Here is a 22,103-nt window from a genome sequence, read left to right as displayed (position 1 = left end):
GTTTGAGCAGGAGCATGAACATATTCTCACAATATCACTGTTTTTCTACTCTCCCTTTATTGTCACCTTAGTTCGATGAGTTCCTTTCTACCCAGTGGGTTAAAGATGTAGTGGGAAAAGATCAATGGTTATGGGTATCTGATGTGAAATTCTACAGAAAGTACGTTTCATCATACTCTTGTCATTTTAATTATACAGATTGAGAAATATGGATTTCCATCTGACCTTACCCTTTCTCCAAGAGAAAGCATAAAGCTCTATGACACTATGGTACAAGTATGGAAAGCTTGGCCCAAGGCTCAGGTAAATATATAGTGATAGAAGTAACTCCTCATAAATGCTATTGAAGAGGAAGTCAAAAATAAAACTCAAATCTCAACTCTCATATTTGTTGCTTCTATCTGGCTACTCTACTGAAAGAATTTTTTCAATGGTCATCAGTGACTTATTCTTGCTAATCCAAGAACATTTTTCTTAGTCTTTACTTTCTGTGACTATGACAACTCCTTCTTTAGATTCCTTCTACTACATGGCAGTGATCCTTTCACTATTATTAGATCCCTTAAGATTGTTATCTTACCATAGCTGGGTTACTGTTTCTTGTTCCACATTCTTTGATTTGTCCATTATTGATTTCTTAACGAGTCCCCAAAAAGCTATTTTAATCTTTCTTTTTACAAGCTGATAACTTTTCCATTTCCTTCTTCCTTTTATTTGCAAATAACCTCACTTCTCTCTTACTGCCTTTATCAATTTGCCCCTTCAGTTTTTACACTTCAAAAATTCTATATGTTTGCTTATCCCTTGCTCCTGATCACTAGTTTGAGGGTGAGGTGGCCCTTCATTTAGGTAAAGCCCTCTCACCTTCACCCCCTATTGAAAGCAATCTCATCTATTTCTTGCTTTACTCCCTCAACTCCCATCTATTGATTACCTCCTCTCATTCTACAAACATTCTACAAACTACAAGCATTCTAGAAACAAAAAAAATATGCCTATATTTTAAAAACAAAAACTACCTTCCCTTGATCCTGCTCCTCCTTCAAACTATTTTTTTTTGTTACTATCTTTATGCCTACTGCTAAATTTGTAGAATGTAGAATGTAGAAGATTGGTACTTTTTCTTGATATTCCTTTTAACATGACCAGTCAGGGTTACTATTGTAACATCTCTCTACATTGCTACTATTGATTTCCTTTTCTTCAAAACCAATCTACTGTCTTTGTCTTCTTTACAATGACCATTCTCTCCACAGAGTATTTCATTTTTTCAACAGTCATCCTTCACATTATACTCTCCCATCTTGGTTTCCATGATACTGAACATTTATGCTTCTCTTTCTCCCTCTCTGATTATTCCTTCTTTATATCAGTCAACCACTTTTCTTCTTCCTTATATAAATTTGTATATTCCAAAGGCCCTATGTGACCTCATATATTCTTAGACATAGCAGATACTTAATAAACATTTATGTACTTTAATTTTATACAGATAAACTTTCATATCCAACTCTCTGCTTCTAACTCTTCATTAGAATGCCTTTTTTTCCCAAATTTCCAATACTTTATTGAATATTTCGTATTGACATCTCAAAATGAACATGTACAAAACTGAATTTACCATTTCCTGATCTAAAATTCCATCTATAGGTAACCTCTGTTTCTGTATATGGCACAATCACACATACCATCATCCTCATAGTCACCGAGGCTTGAAACTTGGGAAGCTTTGACATTTCTTTTTCTTTTCCCCTAGAATATGCTCATGTTCAATCAATTGGCAAGTCATATATTAATTATACCATCATTATATTTCCTAAGATTTCCTCTTCCTTTTTATTGCACTGCTGCCACATTAATTCAGATTCTAATTAATTTTCTCTTAGATTAATATAATAATCTCTTAGTATTCCTGTCTGCAGTCTTCTAATATGTTCACATTTTTATTCAAATAATCATTTTTAAAATTATGTTATTATTCTTTGTGGAGAAAAAAACCCTTCATATCTCTGCATTGTTTACTCATCGACTCAAAACTCCTTTTCTTGTCATTCAAAGCCTCCCATGCACTCTATGTAATATATATTTAGAGCCTTACTCCCCTTTACAGGGTGTTCTAGGCAAAATGTTTTTTTAATTGCTTCTTATTTTATGCTAATCTTTTCTGTCTCTGAATATTTATACAGACTATAATCCATAGTTATTGGCATTGAATGGACTCCTGCTGACATCTATTCCTTTAGATTCAAATGAGTTGATGTCTTAAACCATGAATCCTCTCCAGATCCCTCTACCCTTTTTCACAAAAAGTAATATCTTTGCTTTTCTTCTTAATCTTTGTTTTGGGTTCCTTGCTAGCACTTTTTTCAAATTAAAAATTATTTTATTATACTATACTAAGTTTACTATATGCTTTACTATATCATATTAATTATAGTAATTTCTCTTTTCCTCTACCATATTTTAAGTTCCTTGAGAAAAGTCATTTTTACATCATTGGTACTCATTAAAATCACTTTCCATTTAGTAAATGCCTAATTTAAGTTGGACAAATTATTGAATTGATCTTGTTTCTGAATTCTTTTAGATATACTATGAAACACATTCATTACTTCATAAACTTGTTCATCTAATTTATTCTTTCTTTGTTTCTTTGATCTCTTAAAAGGCATTTTAGATCCTTTAAGGTTAGGGAACCACAATTAATATTTATTTAATGTTTTACTTTCTTATAATTTAGCATGTTGTGAGGATACAAATAGTTTAGAGACTAATGAGTGTCAACTATGTTTAATTTCTCATCAATTTGAGGGATGCAGAAGGACTTTGTGATAAAACAAAACAAAGCACATTTAGTGACTTTTGGTACTCAAATTTACACAATTTAATTTTATTTGATTACATTTGTTTCCAAGGAATTGTGTCCTGAGGAATTTGTTCACTTTAAGAACAAAATAGTCATTAAAAAGATGGATGCTAGAAAATATGAAGCAGCATTAAAGGAAGAAATATTGGATTGGATTAAAAATGGCAATGAAAATAAGGTAAATATATTTTTAAATGTTACTTTTGATAAAGTCTACAGGAACAAAATTAGAACATCAATTCCAGGGCTTGTATAATTCAGAGAGAAGCAGCAATTTTTGAAAAAAAAAACCCAAATGATTGTTGTAATAGATAAAGGAATTGTAGGGATTGAAGAAGTATAGGGGATAAGGAAGGTTTTATAACAGGGAATGGAGGAGTTGAAGGGACAGAGGGAATATGGCTGCTGGTGAGGTAAAAGGAGAGAGACACCCCCTGCTGAGAGGCTATTATTGAAAAATAGGGTTCCCAAGAAATGGGTCAACTATGATAGCCTGAGGGGATGTCTTCTTATTTATTGACTGATGTTGTAGATACCCCAGAGCAGGTAAGCACAGACCTCTGTGCTCACCCCCAAAGAAAAAGTTAGAAAAAGCTCCCCCCCCCAGGTCACCCAGCAGGGGTCTGATAAGGACCATTTATGGTTGAATGACTGTCCTTAGGTTCAGTTACCACTATGTCTCCCTGAAATGATAGTCCTTTTATCTGACTGTGGGCTATTTAACTCAAGATGACTTTAATAACAGGTTTGGGTTGGGAAGATATCAGGGAAGAGGGAAGAGATATTTCCCTAGATTGGGTTTGTCTCTCAATTTTTGAGCTGAGGTCAGGCCTTGCAGGCTGGTGGAGGATTTCTTTTATTCCTGTCTATGCTAATTTATGTTAGTTTTCTTAAATTCAAAGTCTTTAGCAGTAGACAGCAAGAGGAAGAAAAGGTTCTGAATTTCAGAGCTGGTTGGGCCTGTCTCTTTGGGCTGATGCCCTAACGACCAGCCTTACAGTTCAAACTGCTCCCCTTAAGTCCTTTTGTTCAATGACATGATAACAGGAATCCAGGTAGAGTGCTCAGTTGGGAAAATCCAGGAATAGAGGTACTTCTATCCAGAGACAGGGAGAGAACCCTCCTTCTAGTCTAAGGGCCAGGAAAGAGAGAGAAAGAGAGCTTTGAGAGCAACTGTCACTCTCCAACTTGCCCTTCCCCCCCAACTGTCATCACTGTTCATCAATTTCACCCTAACCTTCCAACTGCTGTTTGTTCTACCTCAGTGGTAGAAAGTCCAGACCTTGATTCAGTTTTCTTTTCCACATTGTGTATAGCTGGCCAGACAAATCTAGAGTAAAAACATTGAGTGTGGAGTTTGGAATAGAGAAATAAAGAGATCTCTCTTCTTCTATCCCATTACCACACAGTGCATGAAACATAGGAGGTTAATATATATGAAACAGCTAACAGGATTTGAAGGGAGATCATATTCCTGGGAGAGGCTTTGAATATGATACCTCTGTAACTTATGGTATCGGTATTGTCTGGGGCACTGAAAGATTAAGTGATTTGTTCGTTCATGATTGCACAGGCATTATGTATGAATGTAAAGACTTGCATTAATTAGAATCTTTGGACTTCATCTCCCAGAAGTCCCTTAGTATTTCCCAAAATTCCCTTTAATCTCTCCTGCACCTCTATGTTTGCACATGTGCATGATTACATGATTATATTTAAGTTTTCTGTGACTCCTCCCACATGCTCTCTGACCTGTGACCAGGCTGAGTTCAAGAAGTTCTTTTGCTTTAGTTATTACTAATAAAACTTTATAAAATATAGCATTTAGTTATCGATTATTTATTTTAATCTTTACATTTTGGCAACCACGAAGAGCTTACAAATTCTCAAAAAATATTTTTTTGAGCAGATACCCTTATAGTAAAGATAGTAAGTTTGCCTGATTGCCTGTGGTGGGGTGGGCCTGTGCTCCTGTCCTGCCCTGCCACTTGCTGCTGCCTGCTGCTTCTCCTGTCCATCTGCTTGAGCCAGCATTCCTCACTGCTCTCCACTCAGCTTGGAGCCTCCTCTTGCAGAGACCAGACCAGTCACAAGAGCCTGCCAATGCTAGCTGCTTTTTTTTTTTTTCCACATAGGGTGACATATAAACATCTTTCCACCACAATCCCTTTCCACACTCCATGTGGGTTTTTCTAGCCTGCCAGAGCCATTTTTTCAGTGTGGAGAAAAGAAACCCCAATTCCTCTTAGTTTCTAAGCTGAAGTCTTAAACTGACCCCGGGCTCCTGCCTGAGAGAGACTTGGAACTCAGGATTTTTTTTTTCTACAAGAAGGAGACTCTTCATTTCTTTTGAGGACAAATAGTTAAAAATCAGTGGATTTAAAATCAGTTTTGGGAAATGAGCCTGTTTTTTCCCCTTGTCTCTCTAGAATCAAAACACCATTTTTCTCATATGCAAATATACTATTGTTTTCCCTGGAAGTTTTGTCCCTAAGAGGAGGTGAAAGAACCATACTTTTCTAGCCTCCTAGCTAATTCTTTCCATTTCACTTTTTTTTTTTTTGAGAAATAATCCTCAACCAACTTCCTTTTCCAGGGTGCCTTATAGAGTTTAAACAGCTCAAAGTTTTGGACTGTCTTTTCTTACTAATCCTAATCTTTACCCTTGAACCCAGGTAATAGACTTTGGCCCTGAAATCAGAGGAAATGATTTCAAATACAATCTCTGATGTTTACCAAATGTTTGATCCTGGACCTTAGTTTAATCAGGTAGCCTCTAAGATACCTTTTAGCTTTAGATCTATGGTCTTTTAAGCCTCTTTAATTTCAAATACATCTTCATCTCACTAAATAGTGTTACATCTTTGATCATTTAAGTTTCTTATATTTCAAATACATGTTCATCTCCTTATGCCACAATACCTTTTGAAAACAAAGCATATTTAGGCTACCCTATCAATAGCTATTGATACAGCAATGTAATTTATTTTGTTATGCAATTTATTTAGTTATACTAAGCTATTTTGAGGAAAGACATGAACTAAGATATAAATTGCTTAAAAGTTAGAGTAGGGAGTATGATATTAAATATGTATTTTAGACTGTATGCTATCAGAGACTAATAGGGATGGATCAGTGTCCTAGATCTTGATGCCATGGCTACTTTTGTTTTCCAAAAATGACATCATAGGATTTACAACTGGAAGGGAATTTAGAGATAATCAAATTCAACATGAAACTGATATAATTTTTTAGTTTAAGAAATGAGATGAATGAGTGAGGGGGAAGAAAGGTATTATCATTTAGATGCCTCTGGAGGACCTTGTGCAACATCAGAAACAGTAGTAATATGGTTAAAGAGGCAAGTTTCTATAGAAATAAGAGAGAGAGGGGATATTGAAAACTACCAGTATCTCGAGTATGAATATCTTATTCTTTTTTTTCTCTTTTTAAAAGTTAGTTTTTTATTTTTCCCAATTATATATTAAAAACCATTTTAACATTTGCTTTGTAATATTCCAACTTCCCAGTTCTCTCCCTCCCTCCCTCCTTCCTCATCTTCCTCCCTGAAACAGGAAGCAATTTGATATGGGTCATACATGTGTTATCATGAAAACCATATTTCCATAAAGAAAATATCTTTATAGCATTCAACAGCTCTTTCTGCTGAGTGCTCGTAGTTTAAGAATGATTATCCTGATTTACTGGTAATAATCAGTGATGAATATCTTATTCTGGTGCTATGTGTTCTCTTGTCTACAGTTAACCAGGTGAGTTCCAGTGGATGCGCTTTCCTAGGGTTCTTACCTGGAGATTAGGATTTAAGATTTTTACTGGAGTATCATTTATCAGAGGGACTTTACCCTCCCATGCAATTATTAGAATGCATCCGCACTACAGGATATAATTGTGAACTCCCAAACTATGACTAACAATATGATAAAGTTAAAGCTAGAAAGGATCTTAGAAGCCTAAGAGGTCTAGACCTCTCATTTCATAGATACAGAGAAATTAAATTTCCTAAAGGTTAAATGACTTGCCCAGGTTCCCAAAGCTAGTGAGAGGGTGAGACCATTTCCTCCTTTTCATTATGCCACATTAAGGAATTACCTTTTCAGTTAACTAGAAGTTTAAAGAAAAAATATGGTATCTTAGAGATTTCCATGCCTAAAATCAAATTGAGTATTTTTCTTTTTTTTTTAACCCTTTCCTTCCATCTTAGAATCAATAGTGTGCAATGGTTCTAAGGAAGAAGAGTGGTAAGGGCTAGGCAATAGGGGGTAAGTGATTTGCCTGGGGTCACACAGCTAGGGAGTGTCTGAGGCTAGATTGAACCCATGACCTCCCATCTCTGGACCTGGCTCTCAATGCATTGAGCCACCTAATTCCCCCATAAATGGAATATTTCTTAATGAGTAGTAACTATGCAAATGTACTCTAGCTTAAGAAAGGAGGAAGGAGGAATTGAGTCCTTTGCTTTTACTATTCTACATCCTCAAAAGTTCAGCATTCTGGAGCTGGTGGTAGCAATAGACTAGTAAGGTAGATAATCAGTGAAAGATAAAATGGTCCAAATTCCTAAATGGAAACTATACAGTAAATCCCTAAAATATTGACTTGACTTTATCTTTTCAATAGTAATGCTTTTTGTTAAATAAAAATTTTGGATACTTAAAAAAGATTCTGATTCATTGATTCTGGGTACTCTGTAGTCAGGCCTTCCCTGCCATAATAGACATTTTCTATGGTCAAGATCTCATATTCAGCCTTGAACCATTAAGCCTTTTCTACTTGAGAGAACTTTTAGAGTTGATAGTCTATTGGAATCACCTTCAGGAACCCAGAGTTATCTCCATGTTCTGAGGATATTAAACCAAGTTATATTAAAACTACCCTCTCTTATCTGTTATATTCTTTTCAGCATATACAGGATTTTCTTGAATTCTTTTTTCTTTATTTTTGTAAAATAAATTTAATATTTTATTGGTATCTTTCAGACTCATATCACTTTTTCTTTTTTAGTGTTTTTTCTTGATATCTCCTTTTTTACATCATAATTTCCCCATTTATTCTCCATGCCTTAAGAATTATTCCATAGAGCCTATAGATTTTTCAATTATTTACTTTATAATATTCTTTAAAAATATTTTGTGTTCCAAATTCTCTTCCTCCATACCTTTCCCCACCTACTGAAAAGACATGAAATATCAATTAGCATTTTTTAAAAAAAAGGGGAAAAATTTGCAAAACTGATTAATACATTAACAAAGTTAAAAAACAGTTTAATATTCAACATTGACGAATCTCCCACATTCATTAAGGGGAGGGTTGGGAATGTCTTCACATATCTCTCAATTCAGATCATATGTGATTTTTATAATTTTCATTCACTTTTGATGTGTGTATGTGTTGTTTGTGTGGTTGTTCTATATGTATTATTAAAATCGTGTTATGTATTATATTCTTGGCTCAGCTTATTTCATTCTGCATCAGTTAATATACATCTATAGATATTTCTATGTTTCTTATACATCTGTTCTAACAGCATAGTAATTATTTCATTACACGAACACACTGAGATTTGGTTAGTCATTCCTCAATACACATCGACTTTGTTTCCAATTTTTGTTATAAAAATTTTTTTCTGGAAATATTTTTCTGTATGTGGTACGTTTTACTGCTGTTTCTGGCATTTCCAGAATTTTATCACATAGCAAGAGTGGACATCCATGATTTACTCTCATTTTATGGGAAAAGGTTATATAGAGAGAGTATTCTTATTGCATATGAACCTTGTTTGGGGTTTTTGATAGATGCCTTTTATGATATTCTAAAAGGTCCTTCTATGCTGATATGTTGTGGGCATTTTTTTTTCAGCCCTTACCTTCCATCTTGGAATAAATACGGGAAAGGGGGTCGATTGTCTCTTCTCTTCCGCAGGACCGAGCCAGATTATTTTTCCACACTTGGCTATGCTTCGTTTTGCTTCTGTTTGGGGCTGAACTTGATGGAGCGCCCATTGATTCAGTCCTTTCAAATCTTGCTCTAGGCCAAGCAAGTGCTGGAGACTCTTCGACCTGCTTCTGTTTCCCGGTCAGATGACATGAGGCACAGGCTTCCACTGCTTGTTGAAAAGCTGAGAAAAATGGATAAACTGCCAGCACTGTTTTTCCTGTAAGTCATTCAACATTTTGCCTGTTTTTCCCCTCTACTCCAAATTGAATGGCGCCAACATTAGCTAAAAGCAAGTGAGAGTTAAGAGTTTTTCTAATAAAACCTAGTAAACCTTGATACAATGTAGCACCAAATGTCATCATTCTGCCTACATTTGAGGAGAGAACTAGCATCTCTCCTTCATTGCTTTATTTTCCATTGTACTTTTAAGAATTGCCTTTACAGGCTTAGAGAGGTCTGGGTTCAAAGCTGAACTCAGACACTTCCCAGCTGTGTGGCCCTGGGCAAGTCACTTAACCTCCATTTAAGCCCTTACCACTCTTCTGCCTTGGAACTAATACACAGTATTGATTCCAAGATGGAAAGTAAGGGTTAAAAAAAAAACAAAACAGAAGTGCCTTTAAACAGACTACTAACTAGACTAGTTCTGGATTTTTTCCCCTACATATCACTTAATTTATATAAGATCCTGCTAATTATTTTATATCATAATCATGATGTCAGTATGCATTAGTATTTTACAGAAATAAAATGTGCATGTGTGTGTGTGAGTGTGTGGTAGTAGTTACACAGTTATATATTTACAATAGACATTATTGGAAAATTCTTACTGATTTTTTGTCATCCACAAGCATTCATTATGCAGCTATTACATGGTAGGTATTATGCTACATACTGAGGATATAAAGATCTTAAGGAGTTTGCAATCTAAGAAGGAATGATCCATGTTCAGTGGATTGGTTCTTGAACAACTACTAGTGATATCAACAATAAATGCAAATACAAGTGTAAGAGATTTGGATATTGAGATCATAGCATTTTAATCATGTCTCTATTCAATGCAGTGTCAATCAGAGAGTCTGGAACCAGAAGACATGGATTCAAATCCTACCATTGATTCCTACTATTTATGTGACTGTTTATTTTCCCTAAACCTCAGTCTAAAATGAGGCAGAAAGACTAGATCGCCTCAGGTCCCTTTTAGCTCTAGATTTAAGATCTCATGAATCATAGGCAACCTTTTTTAAAATTTTATTTTGTTTTATTTTATTTTATTTTATTTTTTCTATAGCCTCTAGAATGATCATTTCTGGTTTAGGCTAGCTTATTCTGTACTGCGAACTCTTAACTGGAGAATTCAGTTCTCAGCCTATGTTTTCATCAGAATTTGATTCAATTCAATTCAATAAACAGCTACTATACACAAGGCATCCTCTAGTAGGGCCTGGACACTAGTTCTTTTCTGTCATCTGGCAAGACATAGGTGAATATATTTTCTGCCACTAGGTGGCGGTTGCTACAAAATGATTCCTTTGTTCTCGGATTTTTTTATTGGTCATTGAAGTCTCTGGTTCAAAGTGAATGAAAAAAAAGCACACTGGGAAGAAAAGAAGAGAAAGGAAATCGATTTGGAAGTAATAAGCTCACAGAAACTTCAAGCGGAAAAAAAAAATTAAGTTACTGATAATGTCTTCTAAAGCTCAGGTCTCCTTGGGTCATTCTCCCCGAGTCTTAGTAAGGTTTGATAGACTGCAGGAAGAGAATTTCAGACCAGGCTAGCTTATTCTGGTCTGGGGGTGCTTCAGTGGACGTTTCAGTGGGTCTGTGAATTTGGAGGAGAAAAATGACAACTTTATTTTGATGACCTTTTAGGAGAAATTTAGCATTTTACTCACCCGCTGTAGGAAAGGGCTTTATATTGATATTTGTCAACTGAACCCTTAACTCCAAGTTGCGGGGGGAACCATCATAGATCAGTATTAAACAACATTCAACATAATTACTGTAGTTTGCATCAACTGGAGTTTTCCATTTCCTGAGACTCTTCAACTTTTGTATCCTTGTAACTCCTCTGCTTCCTATTTAATTTCGTTTAATGTAGGATCAGGGATACAGCGATATTGTTGTTTAAAAAACAAAAATATTTTAGTATCTGACCTCTGGTACATATGAGGCAACTGGTGTTTGGGGAAAGAATAAGGCAAAAATAATGGATCTCTCAAGGAACCCTCTTAAAGGAAGTTCTCAGATGCCATCATGGAAGAATTGACTTGAAAGAGCTATTGAAGGTTTACAGGAAGGCATTGGAAGAGTACATTGAAATCCAGTGAATTCAGATTGTAGAAAACTCCATTTCCATATTGCCTAACTAAAGGCAACAACAAGAACAACAACAAAATCACATAGGGAAAGGATTCATCAGAAGGTATGGATTCCCTTAGTCACCAAATGAAAATAAAAGTTTAAAGATTAAAGAGAAACAAGGCATTAAAGCAGTGCAAAACACAGCTCAACATTAATCAAAAAATTTACTTGAGAGGTTTGAGAAGTAATCAGAGATGAGAGAGAACCCCTAAAGAAAAAAAAAAGATTTGGAAAACTTTTGGCTGCCTTTATGGTTGCAAGAGGACTAACAAAATGAAAGTAAGTTGGATTGAATGAGAAACAGAAAGCTTGTACATTGTTAGTATAATGAATAACATAACAATTACATTCAGAAAAGTAACTGAAATTTAGTCTCTATGCTAAATTGGAAAATTGTTGGTACAGATAATATATTCACAATTATTGGCTTAAAATTGTCATTTTATTCATGAATTAATTTGAGCTATTTGGACATGTCAAATTAAACCTTTCCAAGCAGAAATCACTACACTTTTATTGCTAAAGGATGAGAACACCAGTGACCCCTCCAAATGTAGACCAACGATATGTTTATATATTTAATGACACATTGTCAGCTTGTATAGCACATGCACACATATACAATCATAAATATTTTTAAGGAAACAATATCATGTCAAGGGAGCAAAAAGAATGTGCCAAAAGTCTTAGGGATATAAAGTAAAACTTCTTATTGATAGGAAAATTATTGTATAAATTGCCCCAAAATATTCTGCCTTGGTTAATTATTGCACAACTTTGTGTTGTTACCCACTCATTGTTTACTCCCATACTGCAAATGCATAAATTTGGACGATGTCTAGTGAAAGCTTTAGAGTATTTATGGAAAACTTTTCTATTGAAAAATATCACCAACACATAAATGTCAAGAAGAATTCAAAGGAAACATGGTATTTTCCAGGAAGACTGCTTAAACCCATTTTGATTCTACCATCCCTAAGTTCATTATCTTCCCTCCAAATAGATTAAATATTGCTTCCAAATTAAAGGAATAAAAGCATCTGTTAACCACTTTATACACATATATGTCATCAAGTGATATGATTGTCAAAATTTAACATCTTCTTTAACTCAAGGAATGTTTCTCACAGGATATAAAAATATAATTTGATGTAATAAGCACAAAATTCTCAGTGTAAACCAAGGAAAGATAGAGACTGAAGGATTCAAGATTGAATTAAGTAATCGCATTAAATTCACAGATGGAGGTGATAACTACAAATACCTTCGTCCCCTCTAGTCAGCACATACAACAGAAAGGAACCAAGGGCAGAGCTGAGGCTAAATATATCAAGAGAATTAACATTCTAAAGTTAAATCTAAAGCAATGAACACTTGCATGATACCAGTTGGATGTACACTTTTGGAATTGTAAAGTAGATCATAATAGATTTGGAAAGTACCTAACAAAAACCTACACAATTTTAACCAATTAGTAAAGTAGTTTACTTTACTAAAAAAAAAAAAAAATTAGACAAAGTAGTAGGACTCATTATGCTTCCACTCAGGGGCACAGCTTTACTAATTGGTCCCTGCATCCTCATTTTTTTCTGGCAAGCCCCAGCCATGTTTTATTTCACACTATATTACATTGTCATCTTTTCAAGAGCTGCCATGCTTCCACACATGCATCCTCATGCTCAATCCTTCTCCCTCCAGTTCTGAAACTCTGATCGTATCAACTCTGTCTCTGATTCGAAGAGACGTTATCGTCTTCTCCCTTGTGGTCTCATTCTCCATCCCATCGTAATGTTTTGATTTAAATTGCCACTCTCTGGCCATTGCTCCCCTACATATATTATCTCTATTACCCTCCCACTCTGTAATTTACAGGGGTCCATTGGCAAATGCATGCATATGTCAGCATGATTTTTGAGTCCCTTTAACAAGGCATCAATAATCCAAATTAAGATAATGCCACTGGTGGTCAGATTAAATCAGTTCCTTCATTAAAAGTAAAACTAATCATATGGCAAAATAACATGCACAAAATAGATTCTGTCTCTTTTATAATGGTTTATCCTATTTATTTCCAGGTTCAACCCAAGTGATGTAGAGCTAAGGGCACACAACGTATACGATGCTCTAGTAAAAAAGCAGGAAATGAGACAGTCTGACAATACAGACAAAGAAATCCAGGAGTTAACTAACAAATTGAAGAAAGTGAAGAAATCAATAGAGAAATCACCAATTGTGTATGTATTTTCCTGAAAAAAACTGGTCCCTCACTTTGCTAATGTCTAAAGAATTATCTCAGATAATCTGAGGCTATTAACCCAGTCACAAGTCACAAATTGATGTATCACCCAAGCCACCAAATGAATTAAAGTAAATACTGGAAGGGAGCTGTTGTATCCCTGGTTCCATGTGGGTAGGTGTCCTCTATGAAGACAGCATGAGATAATGTATAGACCACCTTCTTCAGACTTAAGATGACCTGGATTCAAGTCTGGAATTTAACACAAAAAGAATATGTGACAGAGAAGAGAGATGGGGAAAACTTTCTAAAACTTTAAGTTGTAGATCTGGTGAGGAAATCTCATAATGGAGGGAGTTCATTAAGCCAATCAAATCATACTTGTAGTCCTTCTTCCCATTCTGAAATGCTTCCTTTACACCATTAGATAAACTCATCCACAATCTGTGCATTCAGACTGATGTTTTTGTTTGGCCTGACCCTTGTGCATGATCTGCTTCAAAAGCAAAAAGATCTCTTTCATTCCCTGACACATCAATTTAAAGTATTTTCTTACGGATGTCAGATCCCTTCTAGAAAAAATGTAGGAATACAGTTTTTCACATGATAGAATTTAGAAATTTCATATTGGTTATTAACATAAAGATGCAGGAAGCATAAACTCTTTGATAGTAGGGATTTGACCATTTATTATTTCTTAAAATTTCTCCTACAACCTAGCACAGTTATTGAATCTAACAGTTAGATGATTACTTCATGTTTTTTTTCTGGTAGGTGTTATTAGATGAATGAACGCATAGAGAATAAAAATAGGCAGGAATAGGGGCAGCTGGGCAACTCAAGAGACAAGAGTCTGGCCCAGATATGGGAGGTCCTGGGTTCAAATATGACCTCAGACACTTCCCAGCTGTGTGATTCTGGGCAAGTTTTAACCCCCATTGCCTAGCCTTTACCGCTCTTCTGCCTTGGAACCAATATACAATATTGATCCCAAGATGGAAGGTAAAGGTTTGGAAAAAATAAACAGGAAGATGACTTTACCTTAACCATCACATCTAATTTGGAATCAGAAAGACCTGGGTTTAAATGCCCCTTTTATTACTTATGGCCAAGTGGATGGAACAGGTCACTCTAACAGTTTCCTTGTCTGTATGATAGGAATAATAATCTGAAGGGGAAAAACACCAAATTTAGAGTCAAGGAATCTGAATTTGAAACCTGGTTCTGCCTGTCAAGTGTGTGATCTTGGGTAATTCACTGAAGCTCTAGCCCTCAGTTTTCCTATCTGTAAAATTAGACAGTTGGACTAGATGGTCTTCTTAAGTTCACTCCATGTCTGAATCTTTGATCCTATTATCCAAGGCACCTTTAAAGCTTTCCCTTGTTGTGGCTGCAGGAGTCATAGAGAGTAAGATAGAAAACCTAGAGTGTATCAGAGTACTTTATGAAGTAATGGGCTTTGAAGGACAGACTTACATCACAGAGTAGATTTAATCTTCTCCCCAGGAGGAGTGTTCCATGTTTATGTGGCCCTAGAGCCCCTTTCCCTAAGCTCATCTATCTTTCTATTGTCCCTGACCATTGGAAAACATTGAATCAAAGATGATAATCATTTGTTATAATAATTTTTTTTGCTATATTTAGTTTAGTGTTAAAATAGAGCCCAAGTCTTTTATCTTCTCACTAATTTTAGTGGTACAATAGTGTTGTCTCCTATTTCTTTATTGGTTTATTTTAAAGTCAGTTGAGTTGTAATATAGACACCATGAAATCATGATCTCTAAGTCTTCTTTTCAGTTGAAATAAGTTCAATGACTCATTCTGTAAGCTGACCATGAGACTATATCTATTCATTTAATATCTAAATTGTGTCATGGCCTTATAGTTAAAATTTTTAAACATTTATGTAGCAAATAAAAATCATTTGCACTTCATCAAAGGTTGCTGAAAATAAATCTTTTAGAGCAAGGTAACATTTGTATTATTTGAAAAATAAGTTTCTTTTGGGGGGGGGAACAGACCGGAAAATGTCTTGAAAAGATCTTCAAGAATGGATCAAAGTGTGCTCCTGGAAGCTGAGCACGAAGCTTTACTAAAAATGTTGGAAAAGAAGACTGAGATACCTCCAGACTGCACTTATGCCAACCCCAAAATGATAGCTCCAGAGGTGAGATTTTTCAATGGAAACTAGTTTTGATGAATTATCTCTGGTTGTCAGCGACAACTTACCTTAATTATTATTTTTCCCTTCAAATCTAATTCTACTCAGCACTTCGTGAAAATTCGCCAAGCTAACAGTTTCTATTTCAGAGTCTTCTTTTGGCTGCGCATAACTCTTTTGCAGAATGTAATACAGTTCTTGTGCAGATTGAATGAGTTTGAGAATTATAAGTATCTGGTTAAGAAAGAGATAATGGGAACTGGAGGTAGAAAGGAACTTCAAGGTGATCTCTTTTTGTTGTATTGTACTTGATGAAACTGAGGTACAGTGAAGTTAAGTGACTTATCAAAGGTTATACTGTTAGTAAGAATGAGTATTTAAATTTGAACCAAAATCTCCTGACATATTGCCAATGACATATAATCTTATAGGGTAGCATTTTTGGTGTCAGATACAATTGATGTCTTTTAAGTATAGTGTCCGTTTGGTTAGGAGTGATGGAACTTTTTCATTAAAAGACCAAAAGTTGCTCTAAGGAGTATATACCATGTCACAGATGGCCCATGTCCAACAAGTGAAGCCATTTGTAACCCTGTAAATATAGATGAAACACTGGAGAAGTGAGGAAGTATAAAGAGATGCTACTGCTTCTCTGTTCACTTCCTAAATCTTGTTCTTTTATAACCTTCTTGCTATTGTTTAAAATTCTTATAGAATAAGGATGTACCATTGTTTTATATGAAACATTTGCTCAAACAATTTTTTCTGATTCTGATTTATATGAAAGTGTCCTGAAAATATGATACAATATTTCAAATTCTTCCTTTATTTTAGACTTTGCAGATGATGATTGACCGTATAAAATTCATAAGAAAAGGTAAAGAATTGGAAAATCTGGCAAAGAGGGGTATTGGATACCATCACAGCTATCTGCAGGAAAGATTAAGACGATTCACTGAAGTACTCTTCAAGAAAGGGTTTATCAGGGTCAGTAAGTTTTTTGCATTTCATAAAATGTAGGCTAAATTTTTTTCAGTAAAGTCCTTTCCAATCCCGCATTGTGATGTTGGGGTGTTCCTGGGTTCATGAAAATTTTGTCAGTGGCATGCAAAATCAGAGAGATGCTACCTATCACCTGGGAATGGCTTCAGGTGAATCTGGGTGAAGGTCCTGATGTCTGTTACTTGAGGTTCACTTTACCTAAATTTAGGTACATTTATCACAAGGTTGGTTGTAGGAAGATAGCTTTGGAACCCCTCAAAGAACATCTGCTGCTTCATAGAGTAGATGTGGTTCGCACTGGTTGCAGGGACATTTACCTATGCTTTCAAAGCTACAGATAACTTGAAGTAAGCATAAAGTGATTTTTCTACACCAGGTTAACCCTTGGGTCCATAACCTCCTTTCTACCCCTGTCAGATTTGTGGATAACTTTTAATGGGTCCATGTACTTGAATACATATTTATTTTAACAAAATGTTTTTCCTTGGTAATCTTATATATTTTATACAATTAAAAACATGGCTCTGAGAAGGGGGATCTGTAAGTTTTACTAGATGGTCAGAATGCTTCATGGCACAATGAACATTAAGAACCTTTGGATTATATAATAATATGGCCATCAGTGAAAACTGAAAATAAAAACAAACAACAACCAAACAAATGAAGAAATCAGTCCATTAACTCACAGCTGTAGCTATAGAATAACAACTAATACTTTGGGTTGATTTTTTTCTTCATGAATTAAGCCATATAGCTATAGCCTACAAGTCAACATGGTCCAGTAGAAAATGTCCTGGACTTGGTGTCAGAGAATCTGAATTTACATTATGAGTATATTAGTTATTTTCTCTGTGACCTTGGGCAAGTCACTTATCTCTTTGCGCTTTGGTTTCCACTTCTGTAGAGTTTGAAGTTTGTACTAGATGATCACTGAGGCTCTTGCCAACTCTAAGTCTATGATTTAAAGTTGACTTTTTTGGGGGGGAGATGAAAGAGTCTGCGATACATTTTTGGAGGAATTTGTTTTGTTTGCCTGTGCAGATTTGTTATGATCATTTTATTAACTGCCATTTTTAAACATTTTTTTTGATAATGAATTCAGGTAACATGGACTACTTTGTACCCCCCAAGTTTTTTTTTTTCACATTGCTTCAAGAAGTGGCAGAAGAGATATTAACAAATGCACCACAACTAGACTTTTCCTTCCTTGGGTTGTCATCTTGGATCTTGTATCCCCCTGGAAGAGCCTTGATCACATCTATTCCCTATTGGATTATCAAGATAGGGCTTTAGGGGTGATATAAGTATTCTGGGTCAAAATGAAATCAACTTACATAATTATCCAGTGAATTTGAACATGCAATAAATAATTAAAATAAAATAGAATTTGTCTAAATTGTCCATATTACTAGAATCTAATCTTAACTTTGTTGCTAATTACCATTAGGGTATTCTTTTTATAATCATCTTGTAATCTTAATTATTATTCAATGGTTATTATGATTATATTATACTCTTAATGACAAAAATGTTTATGATGCAAGTCACTTTGTCAAAAGCATTTAATTATTTGCCAATTCTCATATCTCAGTAGAAAATGATGTTAGGCAAACCAAATCACTTGTTGCCCATGTCCTTAGTATATGTCACATTTTTATTGAGGGGAGTATTTTTCAAGTGAAGACAAGTTTTGAGGAGTAATTTGTTCTTTCTGTTGTAAGAAAAATGTTACAAAGAACACACATCTTCTCTTTTAAAAATACTATAAGACACCTTTATTAATGGCCATGGGTCTTGGAAAAGGTAATTTTTTTTGAGAATTATCCATTTTGTAAGGAAATTCTTTTAATCAAATCACAGAACTAGAGCTGAATTGCCCCTTGGACACATATATACCTTTTTGTAGAGTAATTGATAGTCATGAGTCATTGTAATAGAGTTTTTGTTCAGTCATATGCAAATCTGTGTGAGCTCCTTATGAGGTTTTCTTGGCAGAGATACTGGAATGGTTTGCCATTTCCTTCTCCAGTGGACTAAGGCAAACAAAGGTTAAGTGAATTGTCCAGGGCCACATTACTGGTAAGTGGCTGAGACTTTGAACCCAATTTGAACCCAATTCTTCTTGCCCCTGGTTCCATGATCTACCTGCTGAGGCACCTAAAAAGGCCTCTAAACATGGACTTTTGGCCTATAGATAATTTCTCTACATTAATTACATACATGTAATATATAAAACTTACATGCTCTGGCTTGAATTTTTATACAAAAAAAGGCTATTAGCTAAATGATACATGCTTTCTGCTTGAAGGATCATCATTTCAGAACCCCAAATTGAGAATTCAGAATTCAGAAACCCCAATTTCCAAATTGTCATTTGGAAAAAGTAGATTTCTTTGGGTAAGCAAACTACACTTAAAAGAGAGAGGCATTATGTGCGATATAGTAAAAAGAGCACTGGATTTGTAGGCAAAAAGCTCGGTTTACATCCTCTGTGTGTCTTGGGTACATTCCTTTGGTACCTAACTCCCTTTCTCTGTCCTCTGAGTCAAGCTCTGAGGTCCAAATATGTGACTCTAAAAAGTCGAGGAGAAACAATACAGGATTTATACTTTCCTTGCCTATGCTGTGCCTTCTGTGACGTGCAAATTTAAATTAGTTATTTATATTCTAATAGAACATTAAAATTAGGAAAACTATAGAACAAAGGAGGGCAACTTTGTGTATGCAAGGTGAAAGGCAGAGAAGTGGGCAAGTACTTTGATACTGAAACAACTTCCCCCATTCATTTTGTCTTTTCCCAACAATTATTAAGTTAATGGAGTTTCTTGTGCCTAATTTGTCCAGGTAAAATGATTTCTAGATGCTGAGATTCTGTAGGTAAAGCTCAATAGGTAGATATGGAAAGAAGCTACTGCAATTGAAGGCCATTTAAAAAAATATCCTCTTCTAGAAAACTTAATCACTTTTGACTATTTACAGAATGGTAGCAGGAGGACCTCAGTTCAAATTTAGCCTCAGGCACTTAGAAGGCAATAGCCTTTGTCTTGTTTGCCTCAGTTTCCTCACCTATACAATGAACTGGAGAAAGAAATGGCAAGCTACTCCAGTATCTTAGCCAAGAAAACCTTCAATGGGGTCATCAAGTGTTGATCACAACTAACAGAAAAATTGTATTTGGAGCAGCTAGGTGGAACAGTGGATAAAATGATTCGGTCTGAAGTTAAGAAAACTTGAATTCAGATCTGGATTTAGACACTAGTTACATGATCTTGGGCAAGTCATTTAACTTTTGTTTGCCTCAGTTTTCTCAACCAAAAAATGGGGACAACTAGAGAAGGATATAGCAAATTCACTTTAATCTTTTTGCCAAAAAAATCCCATTGGGGTCACAAAGAGTTGTACACTACTGAATGGCTAAACAAGAACAGTTTCATTACAGACTTATTCAATTGCAAGGGGGTTCCTGTAGAGGAAACCTCAGTCTTGTTTATAACAATTTTTTCTTATGAAAGTTTTTTTTTCCTTCTTTTCTTCTAGGTTGTGACAGCTACTGAAACACTTGCTTTAGGAATTAACATGCCATGTAAATCTGTGGTGTTTACTCAAAATTCCATTTCTTTGGATGCTTTGAATTATAGACAGGTGAGAAAATTTTATTTATTTTTTCCAGATTATATTTCCATACAAAATGATAATTGTTTTTTTTAACTCTTTGTAATTCCTGTTCTCTCTCTTCCTCTCACCTCTCCCTCATCCTCAAGTTGTACATATATTATGATATAATGCATATTTTCATGTTCGTCATTTGTGAAACAAGACAGTGATTGCTTACAAAAGAGAAAAATTCATGGAAATAAAGTGAAGAATGATATGCCTCAATCTGCATCCTGCTATGGGAATCGATGACCTTTTTTGTCATGAGTTCCTTGGAGTTGACTTGGATCCTTGCCTTGTTGATAATAGTTAAGAAGACTATTCTTATTCAGGATGGTCACTATGTGTGTGAAACACGAGATAATTATATCCTCTAGTGATCTCATACAGGTCTACTTTTCAAGCTTTTGTTCTCCTTTTTATTTTTGTTCAAGATTGGATTTGCCCATCTTACTCATTGTTGAAGTGAAGGGGCTACACTACAGATTGTCAAAGAAGTACCTCTTCCATTTCTGATTTGGGTCAATTTAGGCACCCCAGTCATGCCCTCAGTCCCAAGGGCTTACCATATTGATCCTGAATTTTGCCCTACTTAGTGCAGACAATCAAATATAGGTCACCACTGCTCAGAAATTGGGGGTCAAAAGAATGGACAACCTCAGCTTCTTCGTAGCTGGGATTGTAGATCTTGCTGCTCCATATTTTCATTTTCTTGGTGGCACAAAATTTTTGTCCCAAACTACCTCCATTCCATTCCATCCAGTTCAGTTCAATTCAACAAATTTTTAAGACCTTAATATGTGCCAGGCACTATGAGGATATAAAGAAAAACAATTCCTCAAGAAGCTCACATTCTCTTAAGGAAAAAGCCCTTGTTCATGGTTCATAGGACTTGAATTCAAATTTTGAAGATTTACTCTGATAATTATTACTTTTATATCCTTGGGCAAATCATCTACTCTCCCTGGATCTCAGCTTCCTCACCTGATGGAAGCAAACGAGGTCCTTTCCACCTCTAGCTGTGCTACCCATCACACTACCAAGCAGTTAGTCATAGGGGCCTTTTTAGAAATGCTATTGGTCACTCCTGAAACCATGAGCATGCAGGTTACTCTTTACTTTTCCAGTGTATAGCGTCAGTCCCTTCTAGATAAATGCTATTATGCAAAACAGGTTTGCAATATTCAACCCAGATAGTTAAAGGGAGATTTTAGAGAGTAGGGGCCATCCCTTCTAGAATCCAGCAAAGAGAATTGTTCATATGATGTTATTAATGTTTATGAATGTTTGTACATAGACTAGCCTCCAGTCAGATTTTTGAAGTAAGTTTTAACAGAATCTTGTCCTAGTTTTGGTCCTAAATAGTTGACCTCGGTTCCTCTTTTCAGTGTTAATCTGATTTTAGGATTTTGTTCTTTCCATAAGCCAATTTTGCACATCTGGTTTAAAATTCAAGATCCTCCATGATCTGGAGTCAGACTTCCAACCCCAACCCTTTTGAGTCTTTGATGCTCTGGCAAAACTAGAGGATTAGTCATCCATGATACATGTCCAGGGTTTTAAAATGTCATTGTCTTTGCTCATTTTATATTTTTATAATGTCCTTTGCTCTTCTTCCTGTTGAATTTATACATAATCCTCAAAGATTACATTCCTCTGATCCCTCTGTGAGTCAGTTTGGACCTTCCAAAATGCTTTGTTTTGCATTCTATTAACACAGAGACATGTTATTTTGAATTATACTAAACTAGGAATGTGATATATCTCCTTAAGTTCTATAAATTTCATGAGAACAGGAACTACCACTGATTTTAGCTTTCTATAGGTGGCACAATGAATAGAGTGCCATGCCTGATACCAAAAAG

At 35.3% G+C, this 22,103-nt stretch overlaps 1 protein-coding gene across 2 annotated transcripts in view; it reads left to right on the top strand.

The window, feature by feature from the left end:
* LOC100021416 (probable ATP-dependent RNA helicase DDX60) overlaps positions 1-22,103 on the top strand; it is a 114,148-nt gene that overhangs the window by 61,071 nt on the left and 30,974 nt on the right. For both annotated transcript variants that reach the window (XM_056802872.1, XM_007496138.2), the window contains exons 23-29: positions 199-303; positions 2,916-3,044; positions 8,916-9,040; positions 13,261-13,419; positions 15,441-15,588; positions 16,417-16,569; positions 20,122-20,226. In XM_056802872.1, coding sequence (XP_056658850.1) covers positions 199-303; positions 2,916-3,044; positions 8,916-9,040; positions 13,261-13,419; positions 15,441-15,588; positions 16,417-16,569; positions 20,122-20,226 — 924 coding nt within the window. The remainder of the gene's footprint in view (positions 1-198; positions 304-2,915; positions 3,045-8,915; positions 9,041-13,260; positions 13,420-15,440; positions 15,589-16,416; positions 16,570-20,121; positions 20,227-22,103) is intronic.

Source organism: Monodelphis domestica, chromosome 6 (assembly GCF_027887165.1).
Source record: "Monodelphis domestica isolate mMonDom1 chromosome 6, mMonDom1.pri, whole genome shotgun sequence".
Lineage (NCBI taxonomy): Eukaryota > Metazoa > Chordata > Mammalia > Didelphimorphia > Didelphidae > Monodelphis > Monodelphis domestica.
Note: the sequence above shows the minus strand (reverse complement) of the source record. Positions and strands in the feature narration are given on the sequence as shown.